Source organism: Heptranchias perlo, chromosome 11 (assembly GCF_035084215.1).
Source record: "Heptranchias perlo isolate sHepPer1 chromosome 11, sHepPer1.hap1, whole genome shotgun sequence".
NCBI lineage: Eukaryota > Metazoa > Chordata > Chondrichthyes > Hexanchiformes > Hexanchidae > Heptranchias > Heptranchias perlo.
Window position 1 is genome coordinate 32,568,345 of NC_090335.1, and position 24,684 is coordinate 32,593,028.

The following is a 24,684-nucleotide window of genomic DNA, read 5'->3' on the forward strand; positions in this document are numbered from 1 at the left end:
TTTCATTAAAAACAAAATCATTATAGAATGGGGAGATTAGAGAGAGCCCAGGGCACCTGTATGATCCAGCTGCAACCTCAGACCAGTAAACTGAAGCAAGTATGAGACTAAGGGACGGTGCAAGATCGAATGCTATTGCTAGAAGAAAAGAAATCTAGCAAGTCCTGCCCATATGAGCCACATGATTCCTATGGATCAATCAAGCCACTTTAAGAGTAATGGAGGTGTGAGTCACATGATTCCCACAAACCAACAGATTGTTAGAAAGGGAAATGGACTCACTCAACTTTTTAACAATGTAGGTTTTTAAAATCAAATTTATATTTCTTATTGGCAAAATAAAACCAAAAGGTCAATTTTACCATGGTTTTAAATCCTTCATGGAGTGAGGAGAGAGAGAGTTTGAAGATAAATTATGACTTCATACTCTGCCATGACTTAATAGCAAGTGAGCCATGTCCATTTATTTTATAGGCCCTTACCCCTCTGGATCATCATACTGTCTTCCCTCTGCTTAAACAATTAACTCTGTCTCACCTGATGATATATTATCGTTGTTAGCATTGCCTGTAGTTTTCTTGTGTGGCACTGTATACCTGAATTATGCTACAAAATGTTTTGTGGTACTAGGAGACACCAAGGCTACCATTTTATTACCTAGAATGGTCCACAAATTAAGGAATAGTTCTACCCTTTTTTTATTTTGGAAATGTGGGTTTATATTAATGAACTAAATTTTGTTTCATACATCAACATAGTCCTGAAACTATACTGAGCGATAAGATCCAGACATGAACATAAACTATTTTTCTATTGACACCATTTTGGGCTGATGCGAATGTGACTAACTTCAGCAGTGATACAAACTTCAACTTTGCATCACTGCTGAACATCATTCTGTTTTTTATTTTACTTATATTAAGGTATAACTGCATAAAATGATCATTAATTACTGGCCACTGATGAAAATTTTGCAGTCTCGGGAAGAAACATATACCAATGATTTGAGTAATCTTGATCCAGAGCAATTTGGCACGTTGACCTAATCTGTAAATTGAATACCTAAAAACATCAGGATTTATAAGGAGAAAGGGGAAATTTGAAATAAGATCTAAAAGGAGAAATTTTGCTGGTTTTAGTAATTTCAATAATTAGTGTTTTTAGTTAGAAATCATCCTTCAATTCATGAGCAGTCCTTTGTCAGCTTTCTTATCTAAGTAACCTGGTCCCATAAATCCCACACTGGCAGGACAGGCATGACCTGGATTAAGCATCTTGGTTTATTATATAAAAATGTGTCTAAACTGCACTGAATTTTATTTTCTTGATGGTCAACTGTCTTAACGAGTGCTCTGGAACAAAACAAATGAATAACAATGCAGAGGGAAATGTTTACCTCTCTTCTGAAGAAGAATGCTTGCTTGTCTGCGCCCATTCCCGTTTTCAGCATAGCAAGAATAATTCCCCAGGTCTCCATCCTGCACGGTGTCAATTAGCAGAGAAATGGAAACTTCTTTCTCACCAAGATGCTCCCTGAGAATTCTGGTAAAATGAATGAAAATAACCAATTAAAACTGTAGCTCACACTGCCATTCTGTGCAGTGTTCAACCTACTGGGTTCCACATTTTTAAAGCTACATTTTCCATTTAAAGTGCAAAGTTCTTTTTGAGTTCGTAATATAGGCTATGAACCTCACAAATTCCTACACACTTTCTAAAATCTATCAAGTGCATATACATGGCACATACTATGTGCATGAAAGTATTACTTTTAAGAAATGAAATAGACTGGTACACACTGAATTAGGAAAGACTAACCATAACTGGGCCCCATCGTTGCTTCTGAGCTGATGGAAGGGAATTTAGTGGTTAATGGTAGTAACCATATTTTTTTACTTATTTGTACAATTACAGGCCTTCACGAAAGTCCTATGATTTTCTTTGTGAAAGTGATTTATCTTTTTCCAAATGTTCCCGTGTTTTTTTGACACCATCAAAAGCGACAATCATTAAGATTTACTTCATCAAGCTCCATCATGATGTTTTAGCCAACAAAAGATCTTATACCATTTCAGTCATTGTGCTTTCAGATTACATAAAGAAGACCCAAAAGCCGTGTGTTCATACTCAACCTCTCATCTGACAGTTGAAAAGATGCATTTTCAAGTTTCAGACAAGTGCTATCATGTTTAGATGATATTTGGCAAATGTAAGTTTATTGAGCAAATGAAGGACCTACAGTGGATTCATTTCAAAAGGGGCAAAATTATCATGAATAGTGACCAATCTTATTGTGTTTAAAACAACACAGCATATGAAGTGCATCTGTGGGAGTGATTTTAACTCTATGCGCCCGCTGGAAACTGGGCGGTTGGGCAGTTAAAGCACTCTGGGTGATTTACCCACCAATTTCCTGCATTCTTCACGTGATCCTGATTTTAGTCAGCTTCTCTGGGCAGACAGCAAAGGTAGCCACCTAAAGCTGGCGGGATCCTTCTTTAAATAAGCAAATCGTGGTCTGATGACATCATTGGGCCCCGAATGCAAATTTAATTCTGGCCTGAGCAAGAAAGCTGCTGCGGCTTCCCCACCAGGTGAAGGCAGTGAGAAGGGGGTCCAGAACTACGAGAGGTCATTTAAGGTAAAAGTTTATATTTTGCTTGTGGGGCCAAGAGGAGCAGGAGTGCACCGCCGGGCCCCACAAAGGAAGTTTAGGCCTCCCCCCCACACCCCCGCGTGACCTTCCCGAGACACCCTGCATGCAACTTACCTTCATGCCGGCGGCATCCTGCTGCCCAAACTTCTGCTCCCACCCACCATCCATCTACCACTTTCTGCCAGTTTCGGGTGGCCATCATGTTGCCCATGTTGGCCACATTCGGCGTTCTTTCTGATCACCATCGCCCCCCCCCCCCCACCCCCGAGTCCCGCTCCCAGCTAAAATTCCCACTTATGTGTTACTTCTGCACAATGTCATGATGGTGAAATCATAAACAGGTCTCTTAAGTACAGCTCTTTTGAAAGATAAAAGGAGTTGCCAAAAAAATTTCATGCAAACAGTTCCCCTTTAGCACAGATTCTTTCATGGAAAATCTAAATCAAGGTCAGGTGCTCATCATTCACAGTGCAGCATCCTATAAAACAAATTAAAAATGTTTCTAAAGGGTACTCTAAAATTCAGATACTAAATTGAGAAACTATGTTCATTCTCTTATTAAATTTACAGCCTCCCTACTTTCAAAACGAAAGTACATTTTATTTCAGGATATCTAATGCAAAAAGATTGGGTTTGATATGTGTAGCTTTTCATCCCATCAAACTTTTATCAGCCATTATCTGGTTTTGAATTTCACAATATGAACAGAGTGAAGCTAATGCCATATGTTCACATATTCATTCAAACAGCATTGTGGGCACACTTGCAGGTTACAAAATTATATTTTTTCTTCATATTGGGCCGGAAATTACTTTCAAAATAATGGTGAGCCTAACAGTGCTCACCATTATTAGTGGCAAAATCAAAGAGCAAGTTCCAGCGAACGCACATGCGTAGTCAAACATGGAAATCCGGAACTTGATCTTCCTGGTTTTTTTTATTCGTTCATGGGATGTGGGCATCGCTGGCAAGGCCAGCATTTATTGCCATCCCTAATTGCCCTTGAGAAGGTGGTGGTGAGCCGCCTTCTTGAACCGCTATAGTCCATGTGGTGAAGGTTCTCCCACAGTGCTGTTAGGTAGGGAGTTCCAGGATTTTGACCCAGCGACGATGAAGGAATGCCGATATATTTCCAGGTGTGGAGATGCCGGTGATGGACTGGGGTTGACAATTGTAAACAATTTTACAACACCAAGTTATAGTCCAGCAATTTTATTTTAAATTCACAAGCTTTCGGAGATTTTCTCCTTCCTCAGGTAAATGTTTCAAGATCTCCTTGAAGCCTACGCATTTATACATATTGAATAATACATGGTGTTTACAGACTGCCCCTGCAACTGCCCGTTGCCAAGGCAATCACCGTGTTCAGACAGAGAGGTGTCATCTGCAGAACCCCCGAATACACATTCAACAAAAAAACAAACAGGGAAAAAAAACAGAGAAAAAAAAACATGCCTTCCGGATGTTTCTGCCTCTCTCTGTGTTTTTTTTTCTCTGTTTTTTTTCCCTGTTTGTTTTTTTGTTGAATGTGTATTCGGGGGTTCTGCAGATGACACCTCTCTGTCTGAACACGGTGATTGCCTTGGCAACGGGCAGTTGCAGGGGCAGTCTGTAAACACCATGTATTATTCAATATGTATAAATGCGTAGGCTTCAAGGAGATTTTGAAACATTTACCTGAGGAAGGAGAAAATCTCCGAAAGCTTGTGAATTTAAAATAAAATTGCTGGACTATAACTTGGTGTTGTAAAATTGTTTACGATATATTTCCAAGTCGGGATAGTGTGTGACTTGGAGGGGAACGTGCAGGTGGTGTTGTTCCCATGTGCCTGCTGCTCTTGTCCTTCAAGGTGGTAGAGTTTGTGGGTTTGGGAGGTGCTGTCGAAGAAGCCTTGGCAAGTTGCTGCAGTGCAACCACTGTGCGCCGGTGGTGGAGGGAGTGAATGTGTAGGGTGGTGGATGGGGTGCCAATCAAGCGGGCTGCTTTGTCCTGGATGGTGTCAAGCTTCTTGTGTTGTTGGAGCTGCAGTCATCCAGGCAAGTGGAGAGTATTCCATCACACTCCTGACTTGTGTCTTGCAGATGATGGAAAGGCTTTGGGGAGCCTTTTGATGGCGATCTGACAGCTTCGCATAAAGAGATATCACCGGCTGGAATCAATAGAAGCAACGGACCAGCACCAACTTGTTCTCCTGCCCAGCTGGAAACTAACAAATATCGCCACAAAACAGGTACACTCAAATATATCAGGTCTAAACTAAGCTTAAACAGTAAGTCTTAATGACGGCCAAACAATCTCTCTGGCACTGAAAATTAAATTTAAAAGATGTGGAGTTTCATTCATTGCGATTTTAATAGTTGTTGAACATTTAAAAAAAATCATTTTTTTTTTACTTTTTCTTTCTGTCTCTTTATCTCTGTCTTTTAATCCAATATTTCTTACCCTCTCTTTATTTCATGTCTCTAACTGTTTTTACAATGAATTCACTGTTGTAGCTTTCACTTCCTGGTTTTGACTCGTTGCAGCTTGTCAACAATGCTGCAATCTGATTGGTCGAGGGGAGAGAACGATTCGCTCATCGCTCGCATGGGTGCGAGTTTCGCAGGAGTTAACGTTGGGATTTTTCAGGTTTGCATTAGAGGAAGTTCCCGCAGTAAAGACTATGGTAAGTTTGTAGGTGAGTATAAATCTATGGAGTGGTGAGCGCTGCTCGGAGCAAGTTCCAGCCCAAAATGTAACTTTTGTTCATTTTTTATAGATTATTGGCATTAACTCATTCATGCATGCAGCCATTGCAATATTTGGGTATGGTAGTGTAGTGGTTATCTTACTGGACTAGTAATCCAGAGGCCTGGACCAATAATCCAGAGAAGACAGTTCAAATCCCACATTGGCAGTTTGAGAATTTGAATTCAGTTTAAAAAATCTGTGGAAATAAAAAAAGGCAGTAAAAGTGACCATGAAGCTGTCGGACTGTCGTAAAAACCCAATAATGCCCTTCAGGGAAGGAAACCTGCTGTCCTTCCCTGGTCTGGCCTATATGTGATGCCAGTCCCAATGTGGTTGACTCTTAACAGGGCAACTAGGGATGGACAATAAATGCTGGCCCTGCCAGCGATGCCCGCATCGATAGAACAAATAATTTTTTTAAATATCATTTGCTGGAGTCTGCAACCATTGATGACACCATTTGACATCTTGCTGGTGTATGGGGGCTCAACAATATCTAACACATTAACATTTAGTTACAGGATACATGATAAATGTTCCAATTACCTCATATCGCTTTCTCTGGCATGGTTATCATCAAGGTCTTCAATAAACTTCTCTCCCTTCATCCAATATATTACAGGGCTGACCTCTCCACCATAGCCAAAAAAGGCTCTGCAAGTCAGATTAGCAAAGTTGCCTGTTGAACAGGAAGAGAATGAAAAAAAGAGATTTTAGGTACAAATAGAATTTATGAAATTCTCTATATCTTTACCGATAGCAAAAGTTGGAGCTCAGTGTCACTACCATACCAACAACAACTTACGTTTATATACTGCCTTTAATGTAGAAAAGCGTCCCAGGGCACTTTCTCAAGTGAAATGTATTAGAAATAAATGCTATCCTTTCTCTTGTTTTGACATATTTAATGACCCTCTCCATATAGAGGAATATACCAGTAAAGGAGCAGTGTCCGTATAAAGATGACTTAATTTGGTTTTATTAAGGCACCTCCAGCAATCACATTCAAACCTCATTAGTTCACACATTTTCCCCTTTATTTATGTTCAATGCTACATTTACCAGACTAGTGCAGCCCCAGCTTTGGCAGCAGAGTGCTAAGGTAAATGAGGAAACACTGCTGCTTTTGGAGGTCCAGAAAACCTTCTCTTGAGGTGTTATTTTACCCTGGGCTGCTGGAATCAGCAGAGCCAGAGCGGCAATGTAAACAATGTTGACCGTCATTTTGTCTGGTTGGTCAGCCTCCAAGCATAGTTCAACAGTATGATTCCCCACTTGTTGGCTTGCAGAGGCCTTACCTCGCCATTTGGAAAAGGACTGCAGCCAGAAATGAAGCTTGCAACTTTCAAAACAATGGGCACACTAGTTTCTGTGGTTCTCTCAGTGCTGAGGGACCCACCACTCAATGTAAATGAGATGGATTCCACAGCACCAGGACCCTCAGCATATCACAAAACTGCCTCAGCTCTTTGTAGCAGCATTAAATCTTTCAAGATTTTAGTGATGTTCCTATTTTAAAAAATGCAATTTTGCAGGTATTTTTCTATTCCTACATTAGAAGAGTGACTACGCCTCAAAAGTACATCATTGGCTGTAAAGCACATTGGGATGTCCTGAGGTTGTGAACAGCACTATATAAATGCACATCTTTCTTTCTTTCTGTACCATAAATACATAATTACCACTGAGAGTATGGTGGGATCTGGAAAATAATCCATTGAGTGATGATGTGAAAAGAGTAACTCACAGACCCACAGCGTAAATGGATTACAAAATCCCTGTCACATGAGGTTGATCAGTTCCTTAATCTCCGTCACTCCCAAGTAGGTATGGCTATAACAACACATGCTTGTGTGATACGGTAATAAAACTAATCATAAAAGCTTCTTAAAATCCAAGTGACAGGACTCTCCTGACAGCTCAATGAGTTAACCCGGTGAGTAACGAGTCATCGGGAACAAGGAAGGTTTCAGATTCAATACCCAGTCTGTACTAAGTTAGGTTATCTCAGCAAAAATGGTGGTATCAGCCCTACAATTGGCCTCAGTATCCCCTGGTCAAATCCTAATGAGTAATCACTATTGAAAGTACAAATATGTTGGGTGAGAACAGATTTGGATTAACGCTTACGTTAGAGGCTAGGCTAGAGGGCAGGTCTCTACAAGTGCGCAGGAACAAGGGCAGGGGGATAGGACGCCACAGGTGCCAGCTCGCCGGAAGGCAGCGAGATCACGTACTAGCTGTGCTGCAGAGGCTAACTTCGAGGGCCCAGACTACTGATGGGCGTACACCAGGAAATTCTAGGTGCCCTGAGCAGCCTGCCAAAGACCTTGCACACAACATTGCGAAGCATGGAGGAGTCTAGCTCCAACTTGTGTTCAACTTTGCGCAGAGCATGGAGACCATTCTGTCCAACATGGACTGAACAGTCAGCTTTATGAACACATGAGCTGACTGTTCAGAACACAGAGCTGACAGCTCTGACAACTTCCATGACAGCTAACACCGCTGCTCAGATGGCTGCCATCTTTGCTTTGGGGGCCAGCGTTGTCAGGGGCTTCCAGAGTGTCATATCACTCCTTCAGTCTGTTTTCATGCAGAGCCAGTGGAGTGATGTGGCACAGTTAAAATTAAAGCTCATGGAATTGAAGGCAAATTACTGACCTGGTTAGGAGAGTGGTTAGGCGGTAGAAGGCAGAGATTAGGGATAATAGGTATGGACTTGAATTGAAAAGAAGTGACTAGCGATGCCCCACAGGGTCTGTACCGAGGCCTCAACTATTCACTATATTTATTAATAACTCAGATGACACAACAGAGAGCCATATATCCAAGTGGGCCGATGACACAAAGATAGGTGGCATAGTAAGTAGTGTAGATGGGGGAGCATAAAATTACAAAGGGACACTGATAGTTTATTTAGTGGGCAAAGCTGTGGCAGATAGATTTCAATGCAGGTAAGTGTGAGGTCGTCCATTTGGACCAAAAAAGATAGATCCGAGTATTTTGTAAATGGTGATAAACTAGGCACAGTGGAAGTCCAAAGAGATTTAGGGGTCCATGTACACAGATCACTAAAATGTAGAGTTTGGGTATAAAAAATAATCAAAAAAGCTAAAGGAATGTTAGCCTTCATAACTAGAGGGCTAGAATATAAAAAGAGGAGGAAGTTTTGCTACAGCTAATCAAAGCCCTGATTAGATCACATCTGGAGTACTGTGTACAGTTCTGGGCATTGCACATTAGAAAGGATATATTGGCCTTGGAAGGACTGCAGTGCAGATTCACCAGACTGTTACCAGGGCTCCAAAAGGGTTAAATTATGAGGCGAGATTACTTAAACTAGACTTGTATTCCCTGGGATATAGACAGTTAAGGGGTGATTTGATTGAGGTTTTTAGGATATTGAAAGGAATTGATAGGGTAGATAGAAACTTTTCCTGTGGTGGGGGAGCCGAGGACAAGGGGACATGACCTTAAAATCAGAGCCAGGCCATTCAGGAGAGAAGTTAGGAAACACTTCTTCACACAAAAGGTGGTAAAAGTGTGGAACTCTCTCCCACAAAAAGCAGTAGATGCTAGCTCAATTAATAATTTTAAATCTAGATTTTTGCTAGCCAAGGGTATTATGCGATACGGAGCCAAGGCAGGTAAATGGAGTTAGAATACAGATCAGCCACGATCTCATTAAATGGTGGAACAGACTTGAGGGGCTGAATGGCCTACTCCTGTTTCTAGTTCCTATGAGAGTGGTATTGGCTCCATGGGAGAGGCACACGCTGTCCTATCTCAGGGTGACTCACTCTGGCAGTGCTCTTGTTAGTGCCATGCAGCCACCTGGACTGGACTGCCCCAACCCACCCAGTATGTTGCAGTCTGCGGCCGGGCCTTCAAAGCCCAGAGCTGCTCGAGGTCACTCACCACGCCCATCTGAAGTGTCCTCAATGGAAGCTCAGCAACCATCCACCCGGTAGCCACTGGGAATACACTTTGTAGGGGCACTGGGTTAGGAAAATGTGCACACAAGACAGACACTAAGGACTTACGCAAGGCTGATTCATAATCATTTGTTAACCATTAAATAGAGACAGAATTGAGTTGTTTGATAAATTTGTTTTTTGTTCTGAATTTGGTATTAGTGTTTATATTCGTAGTGAAGTGAGGTCAAGACTGAAGAAAGACGATCGGATAGTGGTAATTAGGACGGTGGTGTTAAGGATTGTGGGGCTGTTGGTGTATTGGGGATGGGAGAGATGGTTCAGGTGAAGTGCTCTTTGATGAGCTGCTCTTAGAGCTTTGGCAGCCACGGGCACTGGTGGTCAATGCCGCTCCTCTTCATGCTGCTCCTCCTCCACCTCCTGCTCCTGCTGCAGTTCTTGGTGCGCAGGTGATGGTAAGGACTGGTCCCTCATAATAGCAAAGTTATGCAGCGTACAGCACAAATCTGGCTATCCGCTCAGTGCTATACTGGGAAACTCCTCGCGAACAGTCCAGGAAGTTGTCTGCTCAATGACGTTCTGGTGGCAGCATGGCTCTCGTTGTAGGCCAGCTGTGCAGCTATGCCTGGGTTCCTGATAGGAGTCATGAGCCAGGTCTGAAGGAGATAGCCCTTGTCGCTCAGTAGCCAGCCTGTAATCTGACGGCCTGCTTGGAACAAAGCTGGCACAGAGGACTGGCGAACAATGAATGAATCATGACTGCTGCATAAAAGTTAAGGTGATCTTGATAGCCGCAAGCAGTGCTGGCAATGCCCCGGTTCGAAGCTCCGATTGTGGCTGCAGCAGGTGACAAAGCTCAGTGACAGCCTCCTTGGTGAAGCGAAGATGCTGCAGACATTGCTCCTTCAAGAAGCTCATGTAGGAGAAGTGCTCCCTAAAGATCCATTATGGGTATGGTCCCCTGTGCAGTGCCCTCCTCCTCCCTCTTCTCCCAGCTGTTCCAACGCTCTGTCTTCTTGGTTGCTCTCCCTCATCCTCCAGCCTCAAATGCAGACCTATCAGACCACCCTTGACTGCAGTACAACTGTTGTGAAAGCAGCAAAGAAGAGTGCAGCACCGACACAAACTTCTTCTCAGCAGTCAAACTTAACTTTCCAGAGTCAGAAAATGGCCGATAGCACACCCAGAAGTTAACCAGCAGCTTCAAATGGCAAACCAACAACTAACCAGTAATAGTGGAGGAGCCTTTTAAATAGCGCTGTTGAAGGGTCTTTCCTGCCTGTCAGCGCCACGAGTTGCTGGGTGAGTTTATCACGCAGCGAATCAATCGCTGGCGCAGCCCAATATCAGAAAAGGCCGCCTTCCAAGGCAGGATCCTAATTTGAATATTATAATTGTTATAAATAGTTCGGGCATACGCCCTGGATGCCTGTGGAACAGCCCGATCTAATATGGCGGGTGGTGCACTTCTGGCTCATGATGAGTGAGCATAACCCGCCTGCCGTATTGGATGCTTAGGCATCCAGTTTCTCGGCCTCGGTCTCCAAACGCTTTGACCAAAGCCCTTGTGATGAATCTATGCCAAATAGTTTCCAATACCAAAATGTGCAGCGTGTAATAAAGTAAAACAACACAAAGTATTGTTGAGTCTGGCTATTTCAATTCTGGCACATTTGAAAAAAAAAAGTTCAATTAACACTGAAATGGCAGAGGATCATTTGATTTCCTATAAAGCAATTTATTTTTACTATCAATAATAAAGTTTAGAGCATAAATTGGAACTACCTCTGCGATCCCCAAATATAAAACAGAGTCAATAAATGAGTCATCATATTTGCACTTCCAGAAAATTCTGGAAAGATCAGAGTGAACAGGTATTGCTGTATTAGTGCCTTTGGCATTACATATGCTGCACTGAGGCAATTCTCAATTGATCCTGTTTTAACAAGCTTTAGCTAGATCTGTGGAGTCCATTAATTACTTCAAACTAAATAAGCTAAAGCTGAGTGTTACTTGATATGGAGTATCGGTCTGCCCAGGGCTCTACAGTTCTTTTCCCAAACATGCTCTAAGAATGTTATTGATTTGGAAATGTTTAATGGCTCGCCATGCTTCTGTAACTTTACACTATATATACCATCCAATCATGGAACTGCACAGAAAATCATTTCTTCAGTTCTATGAAAGAAAGGCTGTGCCGAAATGTCCTTCACCAGACTGATTCCTGGGAAGGCAGGACTGTTGTATGGGGAAAGATTGGGTTGACTCGGCCTGTATTCACTCGAGTTTAGAAGAATGAGAGGGGATCGTATTGAAACATATAAAATTCTGACAGGGCTAGACAGACTGGATGCAGGGAGGATGTTTCCCCTGGTTGGGGGGGTCCAGAACGAGGGGGTCACAGTCTCAGAATACGGGGTAGGACATTTGGGACTGAGATGAGGAGAAATTTCTTCACTCAGAGGGTGGTGAACCTGTGGAATTCTCTACCAAGTCACTGAATGAATTTAAGAAGGAGCTAGATAGATTTCTAGACACAAAAGGCATCAAGGGGTATGGGGAGAGAACGGGAATATGGTATTGAGATAGAGGATCAGCCATGATCATACTGAATGGCGGAGCAGGCTCAAAGGGCCGAATGGTCCACTCCTGCTCCCATTTTCTATGTTTCTATGTTTGTGGTGCTTGAAGAGTTAACAAGTGCTGCATTCTTTATATCGTTCCCCCTCAACACTATAAGAAATTACATTTATCAAAATGACAATTACAACTTTTAGGAGAGAGGTAAATGGATCAGCAGCAGTTTTAACATGTATCCCATATGCAACTACTGCAAGCTAGCAAAAACATAATACTATAAAAATGTTTCCCAAATAAAGCTAAATAACAACAACGAACACAAATATTAGATAACACTCCCAGCCGTGACCTTCCAGTTGATAAAATGGGAGCACGCACTACTCAAGGGTCTATAACATTTCCCTGATGCATTCTCCTATTGAAAAACAATCGCAGCACAAGAAAGCATGCAGAATGTATTTGCCTAGGCCAGGACGACTTTCACAGGTATATTCACACTTGTTTCTAGTGAGAGAAGAAAATACAGACACAGATCCCCTCACGGCCAGATTAACTCTGTTCATTTTCCAAACAGAACGTGTTAACTTGAAACAAAATCCAACATATTTCATGGATAGAATAAACAGGCTGCACAACACAACTATTACTGCACTCTCCTGTGTCTTGGGACCATGGGCAGGTCATGGAATGATCTTGCTGAGCTGAGTCCTCAACCCATGACCTCTCTCAGTCCCACAACACTTATAGTGCAGTCATTTATCAGGTGCAATTGTGCTCCTTAAAATGGAGTCACAGGCAAAATGACTAACACTATGGCGGCAGATTTCCATGGGGGCTCTCCTCATCTCCCACAGTAACTTTGGCAGAAGATTGCCGGAAACCTCGGAGAATGGCTATTTCTGTGGTTTTTGTGGGAGTTCTGCTGAAGTTACGGTGAGATATTGGGAGACTCTGTTGAAATTCCAGGCATATAAGTCGATCATTTTGACAATGGCCTAATTCCTTCTGAAAATCGCAATGTTCAACAAGTATTATATCTGCATTATTAGTTTGATGAGCAGAAACATGTATTTACATAGCGCCTGTAATGTAGGAAAATGTCCCAAGGCGCTTCATAGACAAAAATTGACATTGAACCAAAGGGGGAGATATTAGGATGGGTGACTAAAAGCTTGGTCAAAGAGGTAGGTTTTAAGGAGGGTCTTAAAGGAAGAGAAAGAGAGGTGAAGAGATTTTCCTGACTGATCTCAAGGGGTTTCAGTCATCTTTGTGTTACTGGGCATAAAATGATTGGCCATTAACTTTTTCTTAAACCCTTCAATTTAGTTTTGGGAGTAAATGTTTGTGACATGCATTAATGCACAGACCCAGTGTTAACAGTTTCTTGTTCGTTGAGTGATTATTAAGCAGCAATTGGAAAATACAAATTATTCAGCGTTTACGTCATCCCCACATCGCACTAACATCTCCCATTTAAAGCTGGTATTAAAGCAATGGGTGAACAGAGCAGGAAATATTGCCTAAAGAGTCATTTGATGAACTTCGCAGCATGGGAGTTGCATCATGTCTGTCAATGGTAAACGTTTTAAAGAAGGAAGAACAATAACAGCAGGAAACCACAACCCAAGAGGTTCGAGGGCAAAGGAAGCAAACTGTCGGGACTTGATACTACCCGATCCAACATAACTACTGCTGTTGAGTCAGCTACTGGACCTCAATGAGAAACAGTGTATAAGGAGGCTCTGTCTTGATAGGGATGTGATCTTAGACTTGTGTCAGCTCCTGGAACCTGACCTCCAGCCATGGAACAACATCTGCACAAAACTCTCAGTGGAAGTGGAAATGATCAACGCACTCAACTTCTACACCACTGGATACCAATAGGAGACATCACTCAATCAGCCAGAATGCTTTGCATCACTGAGATAACAGATACTCTTTATAGGAGGACAGAGAGGTGGAGGAAATTAGACCTGAGGTGATTTGATGGCTTGGCTACTGACAATGAAGCAAGGGGTGAGGGGAGGATGCACAGGAGTTCAGAGTTGGAGGACAGAAGGGTGTGGAAGTGATGTATGGCTGGAGGATGGTGCAGAAGGATGGAGGTGCGAGGCCATAGAGGAATTTGAAGACAAGGAAAAAGATTATAAATTCAATGTGCCGAGGGACAAGGAGACAGTATAGGTCAGCAAAGATGAGGGATAAAAAAATGGCAAGGGCAACTTTCCACCACCAGAGGGAGCTCAATCTCTTAAAGGGAGAATGTTTCTTAGAAATCTCTTAAAGGTAGCTGGTACCTGTTATTTTGCTGAAAATAACAGTCTACTGTCTGCATGGAGTCTGAACGGAGATCAGACATCGCACACGTAAAATACAGATGCAGATCCCATCCCTATGTTTACACACTGATGAGTTATGTAAAAATAGTGAATAAAAGTTGCGCACTTCTAAATCCCACATCCTCCAATCTGCACGCCAAACTTCACCAATCTGCCAATCTGAATTGGTACCAGGCCTGCGAGAGTGCAGTCATCAAGGTATTCTGCTGATGCACTAGAGACCTTGGTGCAAGAGGTGGACAGAAGGAGGGACATCCTATATCCTCAGGGGTGGGGGATGGGGGGGGGCAAGAGGCCCTCCAGACATATAGTCCAAAGGCAGTGGGGGACGAAGTCAATGCGAGGCGCACAGCATCATGAACATGGATGCAGTGCAGGAAGAAGTTCAATGCTTTGACATGAGTGATCAAGGTGAGTGAGGTCAACTGTCAAGTGGCGTCTCCTACCAACTGCACCACGCACTACACCCCCCTCACCCACGTACCAACAAACTCTTTCCATCAGTACTCAACTCTTCTAACCAGATGCATCCTCTCACCCTTACACATTACCACTGTTTCCAGCTGTCCATCCACAACCAACAGGCCACACACACTGGCAGCTATTCAACCATGACAGGCACATCACCCAGACACACGTCCCGTTTTCTTGCAGGAGAAGGTGGCACATGTCAGGAGGCAGCAAGTGGCAGTGGCATTTAGCCCCTCGAGCCTATTTCACCATTCATTCACCAATCTGTGACCTAACTCCATATACCCGCCTTAGCCCCATATCCCTTAATACCCTTGGTTCACGGAAATCTATCAATCTCAGATTTAATTTTCACAAGTGAGCTAGCATCAACTGCCGTCTGCAGAAGAGCGTTCCAAACGTCTCCTGCCCTTTGCGTATAGAAGCATTTCCTAACTTCACTCCTGCACGTCCTGGCTCGAAATGTTAGGCTATGTCCCTGCGTCCTAGTATTCAAGAGCAGGAGACCTCCAAAAACAGTTACAAATGTCTTGGCAGCCAGAAGCTATAATCCAGCAACTAACCTGTAAATCCTGCACGGCCCCTTTAAATAGCGCCGGTGGGGGGTCCTCCAGGCACTCTAAGACACGTTCAGATGGTCGGGGTTAAGATTGTGCTTTGAGTTGAGCGTTACGTCCCAAAATGGTGTCTATCACTTTAAATCAGCGTTGTGCACAGATTGAAGCCATTTTCTCCCTGCTTTACATGATTCCAGCGTTCGTTGTCTGCGCCTGCGCTAACTCCTATACCAAGATGGTGTCTGGCACACGTCACGCTTGAAACGTGCTTGAACAACGGGTGCTACATGACCCAATTTAGCGCCCATCAAGTCTGGAGGTGACAAAAGTGTGAATAGAGGTGTCAGTAGTGGTGGGGGAAGTGCTTGTGGTTGAGATAGGGGCAGAAGCAGGCAGTGTTCCAGAGGTGGAAGTAAGCAGTCTTGACGACAGATAAGATATGGCTTATAAAGCTCAGCTCAGGGTTGAACACGATGATGAGGTTGAGCAAGGTTTTGCTCAGTCTCAGCAAGAAAGGCTCTCGGTTGAGAGGGACCATGAACCTCCTTGCAGCAAACAAAATGACAGAATGTAGAAATAACTCAACTTTTTTTGGCACAGCACCAGGTGCTTCTTTTTCCCCCTTTGTTATGGGCAAAACATTTTTTAACATTCAATTTACATTAAAAAATACATTACCATGTTCAACATGTACTTTTACTAATGTTAGAATGATATGTGCATAATGTTTAACATGATATGTAGCTGTGCTTCTAAAACTAGTCCGCCATGTTCCTTTTCGTGTACTATTCCTAAGTAATGCTCTGCTGGAAGTGTGAGATGTGGAGGACTCTGGAAAATCTATTTGTGTTTCTGCTGTCTGCTTATTTCTATACATTGCAGACCCAGATGGTCTTGCCTCTGTACCAGGAATACCCTGTCCTATTCGAGCTGTGTGGATCTGCATGTTTAGTGGTGCCCAGAATCAAGTGCTGGGAAGAGACTGATGGAGTCTTGAAAGCCATCCATTTGGCTTTGTGCATTTGTAAGCATGCCACTACCAGGGCTGAGTTCTGACTGCGGCCACTGGTCTCTGTGAACAGAGAGTGTTACACTGGTCCACCGTCTCTGAAACACACCTTGGTGGGTGTACCTAGTGGTTCTTTAATCACCCCTTGGATTGTGGATCTCAACATCTTGACGTCACTAGCTCCAATTGCGCTGAACAACTGTGCCTGAGGTGACCCACTGGAGATTTCACTGATGGCAGATGTTGAACCATCCTGTTAGATGAAGCAACTGACTTGCTTTTCAATCCAAGCTCATGAATGATCCGCTATTTCTTCAGGGTCTGTGGCGATGTTCTACCCCTGCACAGCAACAGTGACAACTTCATCATCCACTGTGTTGCCTCATCAAGCGATTTAACATCCCTGAAGTGTGAGAGTCTGGGCTGGAGCCTGCTTCAAGTGCTATGGGTAATGCTGAGGTGCATGTGAAAGATCATCCTCTTCAGCTTGTGGCTTTTCTGTAAAGAAAAAGAAGGCACAAGATGACCACATGGGCCTTGTTATGCATATTGTTGCTGCAGCGATGGAACATGTATAAACACTGGTTCGAATCTGCTGAAAGTAGAAATCATTACACAGACCAGGAACATTGTCAGCATTTCCTTCAGCCTCTCAGCCCATGACATTCATATGACATTCATATTCTGCACAGTGGGTAGGGGATTTTATCTGTTGATAGTCCTGACATTGTGGTGCCTGGTGAAAACTTTCTTCTTCTGAAAGAAAAAAACAATATTCATTACTTGCGCTGCGATTTTGGAAAGAAGCAAAAGATGCATAACTCTCCAGGTCTAGTACAAATGTAAAATACCTTAACTCGCTGAAGATGGAAAAACAGTGATTACTTTTGTGTCTAGGCATGAGAATAGGTAGTGGACGAGCTTTCTAAGCTGTTAGTAAGCAGGCCTGTCTATTCTAGCCTTTCATACTAAGTCAGAAACATCAGGCCCGATTTTAACTTAGGGCAGGAATTGTGCAGGCGGCGGCTGAGGCCAACGGCAAATTTTCCCGACCTCGGCAGTGTGAGGCCTGGGAGATTTTAATACGTAGGCCTCATCTGCACAGGCCTCGTCGCTCTCCAGCCTGAAACCGGCGGGAAGCGGCAGCTGGCCGCCGGGCAGGAGCATAATGTTTGGCGGAAGGAGGCCACCCCCAGGGACCGAAGGAACGGTCCCTGGCACTTCGGTAAGTGGTTGGAAGGGGGTTTGCGAGGGCTTTGTGGATCGGGGTGGTGGGGGGGGAAGCCCGGGGCAGGGAGGCCTAAACTTTATTCTGGGGCCTGGAGAAACCTGGGCTTGCTCCTCCTGGCCTCACAAGGAAAGTAAAACAAAAGGAAAACCACTTAATAGACCTCTTCTGGCCTTGGCTACTCTTACCACTAGGTTGCCCTTACGGGGAAGCCACAATCGCTTTCTCATGCAGGCCTCTGATTAAAATTGCAGTCGGACTTCCATGACATCATGGGAGCCCAATCTGCATATTTAAAGAAGGACCCCACAGGCTTTCGGTGGCAGTCCCGCTTGTCTGCCCTAAAGAGCAGGTTAAAATCGGAGCCTGCGGGAAGACAGTGGGACCTCAATGGGTAAGTCCCACATACAATTTTAACTGCCCGCCCACCAGGTTTCCCAGGTTAAAATCAGCCCTATTCATTTATAGCAAGGAATTGATTAATTCTGGCTTAATGATATTCTTGCTTGAGACAAACATGGCTGATTTCTGCGCCCTCTTTGGATAACCATTTCTACCAATGTAAGATCAGTGTCACTCACATCCAAAATATATAATAATATAAAGTAATTTATTGTCACACCCATATACAGCAGCGTGATATAATTCACAGTGACAGTCATTGCTTACCTTGGCATTTTTCTTTGAATGTTTATTTGCACACTCTTTAAAGTGCAGTGGATTGTGGAATCTCACTGACCAACCCTGTGGATGGCCTTCAATCCCTCCTGGACCCTCTGTTTAGTGGGCAGCTTGTCCTCCTGATCCATGGAGGGGATTGTTCCATTTTCTAACGCCAACTGCAATAATCTAAAGGGTGTCATAAGTAAATCAGGTCATTCCACGCCTGACATTGCTGCACTTTGCGCACGCCACAGCTGGATTGAAGCACTGAGCATTATTTCTAGTGCTTTTCATGCCTATTAAAGAGGTTCATAGGTGAATAAAGCACGATTACTGCAGGGTTTTTCTGATTGGCTGTTCAATTATACTTTAATTGTAACACATCTGAGCTCCAATGAGCCACCACCAGTAAACCTGTGTATTCTTGTGAGCGTACTGAAAAAAAAGAAAATAATTAACTGTCATGCAATGCCCAGTGTAGGCCATAGAAGAAAATTGGAATCCTCCGTTACTTAACATTGAATTTGAACAAAATCAAACCTTTCACTCCATATTCCAAGAAAAAACCTCATTCGTGGACATTATACATCCTCCACGTTGTTTCTTGCTGTCTATTCTGTTCTTTCAAATCTATTCATACTTTAAAACTTAATGAAGCCCCAGCCTATACCTCATATTTTATTGCTGAAACTGATGTTGTTCCCCTCCTGACAAATAAATGGCTCCACTGAGCTACTGATCAATGACAACATCACAAATTAAATGCTGTGAGGAGCATATAGAATGTTGATGCTGGTGATTCATAGCCTCCATTAATATTTCCTACAGCAAAGTTCAACAGAAGTCTACATTTAAACATTTAAGAAAATGGACTAAATCTGAAATACAAGGAGCCTATTCTCTCAGTAATTACTGTGCCTGGCATGTTATTCTTTCCCCCACTCTGTCATTGTCAATGGTAAACATGCTTTTTATAGCAACCTGTTCAATTTCCGATGTCACTGGTCAGCAGCTAAGTGCAACAATCTGAATGACATGCACCTGGCTATAAAAATGTATGTTATGTATAAATTCAGCATTTCGAAGTGTTAAAGATTACAATTTTAATAGAGAAATCATGAGTTGCGATAATAATGATTGTATTCTTTTTAGGAAAGCATGCTTAATTTAAGTGGATCTGCTTAGGAACATAGGAACTGGAGTAGGCCATCCAGCCCCTTGAGCCTGCTCTGCCATTCAATTAGATCATGGCTGATCTGTACCTCAACTCCATTTACCCACCAAAGCACCATATCCCTTGATACCCTCATCCAGCAAAAATCTATCGATCTCTTGATGAACCAATAACCTGTCAATACACATTGAGTGAATGTGGGGCATATCACAAAATGTACAACATATTTTGTTGAGAAACGTAGGTGAAAGGTCAAAGGCCCATAGTTCAGGACACCACCAGGGTTGAAATGAGCAAGAGAAAAGACAAGGTAAATCATGAAGCAGTGATTGGGTGATGCTAAGTTTAGATTTTCAAAGGCCGCAGATTGTAGGAATAAAAGAAAACTGAAGGAGTTAAGGATTCCATAGTTTAGAGGTCCCGGAAAAGAGTGAGTTAGAGTAGGAGCAATACAGGGAATACTACAATGTAATGGGAAGAATGGAACACAAACCCCATTGTCCACTTATATCTAAAGTGCTGCATAAGATTCAATCACTGTTTAATACAGAATGTAACAACTTACTATTTTGCTATGGATAAACTAATGAATATTGAATTAAATAATTTACAAAATTTGGAAAGCTAAATGACATGTTGCGATAATACAAGTGGCAAAGATGCATACAGATCATTATATGCAAATTAGCATCATGCTTTAGCAGCTGAACTCCCAGGTGTTCAGCTCCAAATTGAGCTATGTTTGGCCAAGAGATAGAAACTACCGCAATTGAAAAAAAAAACTGAAATGTCGGAACAGGGTTCTTGGAAACGTTGAGGGGCTTACAAATGATCTCTTCTAATTTCCTCTTTATGAAAATATCTGTTCAAACAATCAGTATCTATAGCACAAAAGCAGGTAATTAATCTCAAGCCATGGTTGGTTATTGTAAAACAGAAATTCTAATCTGTCCTTTCTTCATAGCTCTTCGAGGCTGTAAGCAATATTGCAGTATTTTAATTGTGTGCATGATATATGCCAGATTATCCGGCAGTTTTGCAGTCATGTGTGACATGAGTTTATGCCACATATGGTTGTAAAAATGTTAGCCATTAGAAGTAAAGTGGTAAGATAGATGAAGCCAACAGCAAAATAAACACTTCACAACATTATTACTTCAGACCATGGTGCTTAAAGGTGCATTTGCACTGATAGTTTAGTGTCAGAGTGACGCTGCTTTCAGCTTTGCACCAATGTTCAGTAGCAGCATAAATCTGGAACCATGGCCAACCTGATTCCAGAGTGAAGCGGACTGAGACTTCCTAGAGGCAGTAGTTTCACTTTCTGGAGGGGCTGCTCTCTCACCACTTTGTTTGACACCACATGGAATGTAAATCCAGTGTGGTGTGACACCTGGTTTGCAAAATGATCAGGGGAAAAGAAGACAACGAAAGACTTGTATTTACATAGCGTCTTTCACGAACTCAGGACATCCCAAAGCGCTTTACAGCCATTGAAGTACTTTTGAAGTGTAGTCACTGTCATAACGTAGGAGGTGCAGCAGCCAATTTGCACACAGCAAGGTCCCACAAACAGCAATGTAATAATGACCAGATCATCTGTTTTAGTGATATTAATTGAGGGATAAATATTGGCCGGGAGACCAGGGATAACTATTGTGGTCTTCTTCAAAATAGTGCCTTGGCATCTTTTACAACCAGCTGAGAGGGCAGACAGTCCTTGGTTTAATGCCTCATCCGAAAGACGGTAGCTCCGACAGTGCAGCACTCCTTCAGTACTGCACTGGAGTATCAGCCTAGATTTTGTGCTCAAGTCTCTGGAGTGGGACTATGAACCCACAACCTTCAGCGAGAGTGCTACCAACTGAGCCACAGCCATTGGAATCCTTAGACACTTTGGAAGCCTCCCTCACCTTCATTTAAATGTTAAGAGCAGACATTCTCCCTTCCCTGCTTTCAGAACAGTTAATCTTCTAACTTTTTGTCCATGTGCAAAACTGTTTTCTAAAGAGGAGAGTCAAAGTTCCAAGCAGGTATGAGCCAAGTAATGTAAGCAGGGTTCGGTCTGGCTGCAACCTGAACTTTAGCTGCTGGTCTAAACTAAAATGCACACTATACCCATGCCAGACACAGTGGTATTATGAAAGCAATTTTCACTTCACACTACTGATAGGGAACCTTACCTGCTGGTAGCTCACAAATTCAGAAAATTACCCCTTATTTCTAAGGACATGTTTTTTGTCATTGTTAGAATTTTGAAACAAATCCATCAATAAATTAAATTCTACCCTTTCTGAGCCCATTTTCAGGCCCAGACTCATGCGCCTGAACCAAGAGGCCCGAGGACAGCCTGAAATTGGGCCTCAGGCCTCATCTACATATGTGAGGCGAGCTGCCAGCACCTGCCTCCCCTCCACAGGTAGCTCGCCCCATGAGAAACAGGAATTTCGGGCTGCCGGCAACAGCCCTCAGATAAGTTCCAGAAGGAGGGTTAGATCGGGCAATGAGAAAGCCATTTGTCAGGACTGTGGAGTCGGTGGGGGGGGGGGGTGGGGGGGGCGGGGGCGGGGGGGAGTACTCCTGCTTCTCCTGGCTCCTCCATAAATTTAATTTTAAAAAATCATCTCACACTTACCTTTTGTTGGTGGTCACTCATGGATAACTAATTTTATAAAGGGGTCCTTAAACAAACGTTTGGCCCTTCATTAATATATTTAAGGAGCCTAACGCCTGTTTTAGGCATCTGTCTGGGACTGAAGCCTGTGCAGATTGGCCAATAGCCGTCCCACTGCCAAATTGGTATGCTCTGCACGCGTTCTACGCCCGAAAAACGGGTGCAATGCATTCCAATAGTATTTTCAACTATTACCCTTTAGAGAGAGTGCCTTTGGTAAACCAGACAACAGGAATATTAATTGCTCCTGTTTGTGCCTGTTTTTCAGGCGGAAAAGAAGAATGAACTTGAGGGTCGACTTTAACCCTGGCGGGTATGGTGCAGGTCGAGGGTTAAAATTGGGTTTGGGAACTTCCCCCACTGTTCCCGAACTGTTTATGGTGGTCGCCATTTTAACTGGTGATTTTCCAGCTTCGGAAAGGGCGCCTGCTCCACACAAGCGGGCTTCTAATTTAAATGGCAAAGTCACGATCCGATGATGTCATTCGAACGCGGAAGCCTTTTTAACTGCAGGCTGACTACGGGCAGCACAGGTTCGGATCCACCAGCGAAAGTATCGTGGCCAGAAAAGGCACAAGTAAGTCTAATTTTTATTATTTTTTAAAGGTTCCTCGTGGGCCAGGAGGAACAGGACTGCTCCACCTAGCCCCACAAGGAGACTTAGGGCTTCCTCTGCCCTGAGCTTCCCTCCTCCCCTGACCGCAATCATTCTCGACCCTCCTGCTATCCTGATTTACCTTGGCGGGGAACGTTGCCTTGGGTCCAGTCGGTGGTCTACCTCCCCACTGACCTCCACATCATTCCAACCGGCTTTGGTTGGGAGTTAGTGTTGAGAGATGCAAATGAGGCCCAGAGTTGAAATGTCCCAGCCCTCACATCCCAGGGGACCGGACAGATCCCCGAGGTGCACTTGGATCATAGAGAGCAAGGCCCTGCTTACGGGAATGCTGAACCCAAGGAAATCATTTGAAAAATGATCTAACAACTCAATAACATATCAGTCTCATTCTTCAAAATTGTGGGTTTAGAGCAATCTTTGATGAGAACCCAAAAGTCATTGTAGTTCATTTTAGTGCCATAAAAAGGATTTTATTTGTCATTTACTGGTAGATAGTTATTACCAAAAATACTATCCGTACTTGGCAACTACCAATCCTGTTGAAGGAAAGAGTGATGCAGTATTAAAGTATAAAATGTGTTGTAAGTATGGAGGGAAAGCATATTGATTTATTATCCAAAAGTATTTTACCAAACTGATGTAAATCAGTACTAGGGCACAGTCACTGACTGTAAAATATCATGATAAAACCACAACATTACAAAATGTGGTTCAGTAAAACAGCCATTGTCTGATACATTGTTTTGGACCTGAGGATAGATCACAGCTGTACGAGCAAAATGTTGTCTATTTATGATCTATCTAATGTAACACTGAAAATATTAATGGCCATTTTATAGCACAGTCTGTTTTATGCTCTATTTACTGATAAATATGTCACCTATTATTTAGGTGGAACACTACAGCTTGTATGCACTCAGAAGGCATCCTTTGTTTTATTCCCCTTTTCTTCTCTCCTCCACTGAAGGTACTGACGCCTTCAGGGATATGGGGTGGAAATTAGACTTCATTGCACCTGTTTTTTTCGAGCATTAAATGGGAACAATGAGGGCCAATTTTGGGGACCAACGTCTTGCACCCAAAGGATGCCTGAAAGACGTCCAACCCAATACTGGGTGGGGCCATTTTTTCAGGCGTTCCTGGCGGCCGCCTAAAATAGGTGTTAGGCCCTTTACATGTGGAAACAAGGGGCCAAATGCCTATTTTACGCCCTCTCTGAGAAATTGGACACCGCAGAGCAGAGCAGGAGCCGGGCCTGCTCCACTCCAGTTTCTTCAGCAATGGCCGCCAACAAAAAGTGCTTCCCCGAATCCACAGTATCCCACTGGCCTCCCAATTCGATTGCCGCTCCAACCTCCTCCCAGGACTTACTTTTGGGCCACTGCCAGCAAGGCACACGGTCCAAGATTCAATTTTATAAGATGGGCGAGCTGCCTGTGGAGGTGCCACAGGTGACAGCGGCTTGCCCAGAAAATGTTAATGAGGCCCAAGGCCCAACTTCGGGCCCGAAAATGGGCCTGAAGCAATTTCCACTCCATGGTTCTCCCCTAGTCCCAGCAGCTTCTTGGTACCTTGATCAAAATGGACAATCTTCATGCATGAGCCTAGACAGTGGTGTTGGCAGGTTATTCATTCACAAAGGATATGACAGCCAATCTTGTCCTGCCCGCACCCAAACACATTTTTCAGCAGGTACCACCAGCAACAGCAGCAGGGACCCTGGTTGATTTTTCCCTTCTACAGCCCAGGGACACCGAGACTAATTGTGTAGCAATCCTAAACCGAATAGAGAGGGAACGCAATACTGACACACGCAGAATTGAATATGTGTACGTGTATTTATTTTAAAATATATCCTGATCTCAGACATTATCAAACTTTATGAATATAACCAAAGTATTAATGTTAATCTTTAAATATGACTGTTGCAGTTCGATTTCATTCCTCCCAGCACGGTATATAATAATGGCAGGAAACAATCACAGGCCAATTCCAAGAGGGAGAAAAGATCTTTCTTTAATTTCTCAAAATTCAAAAGAGGGAGA

At 43.2% G+C, this 24,684-nt stretch overlaps 1 protein-coding gene across 1 annotated transcript in view; it reads right to left on the reverse strand.

Moving 5' to 3' along the window:
- Window positions 1–24,684, reverse strand: part of LOC137326831 (interleukin-1 receptor accessory protein-like 1) — a 1,140,124-nt gene that overhangs the window by 44,750 nt on the left and 1,070,690 nt on the right. Inside the window, exons 6-7 of the mRNA XM_067992211.1 lie at window positions 5,934–6,066; window positions 1,397–1,542 (exon numbers count right to left, since the gene is read on the reverse strand). Of these exons, the coding sequence (XP_067848312.1) occupies window positions 1,397–1,542; window positions 5,934–6,066 (279 nt within the window). The remainder of the gene's footprint in view (window positions 1–1,396; window positions 1,543–5,933; window positions 6,067–24,684) is intronic.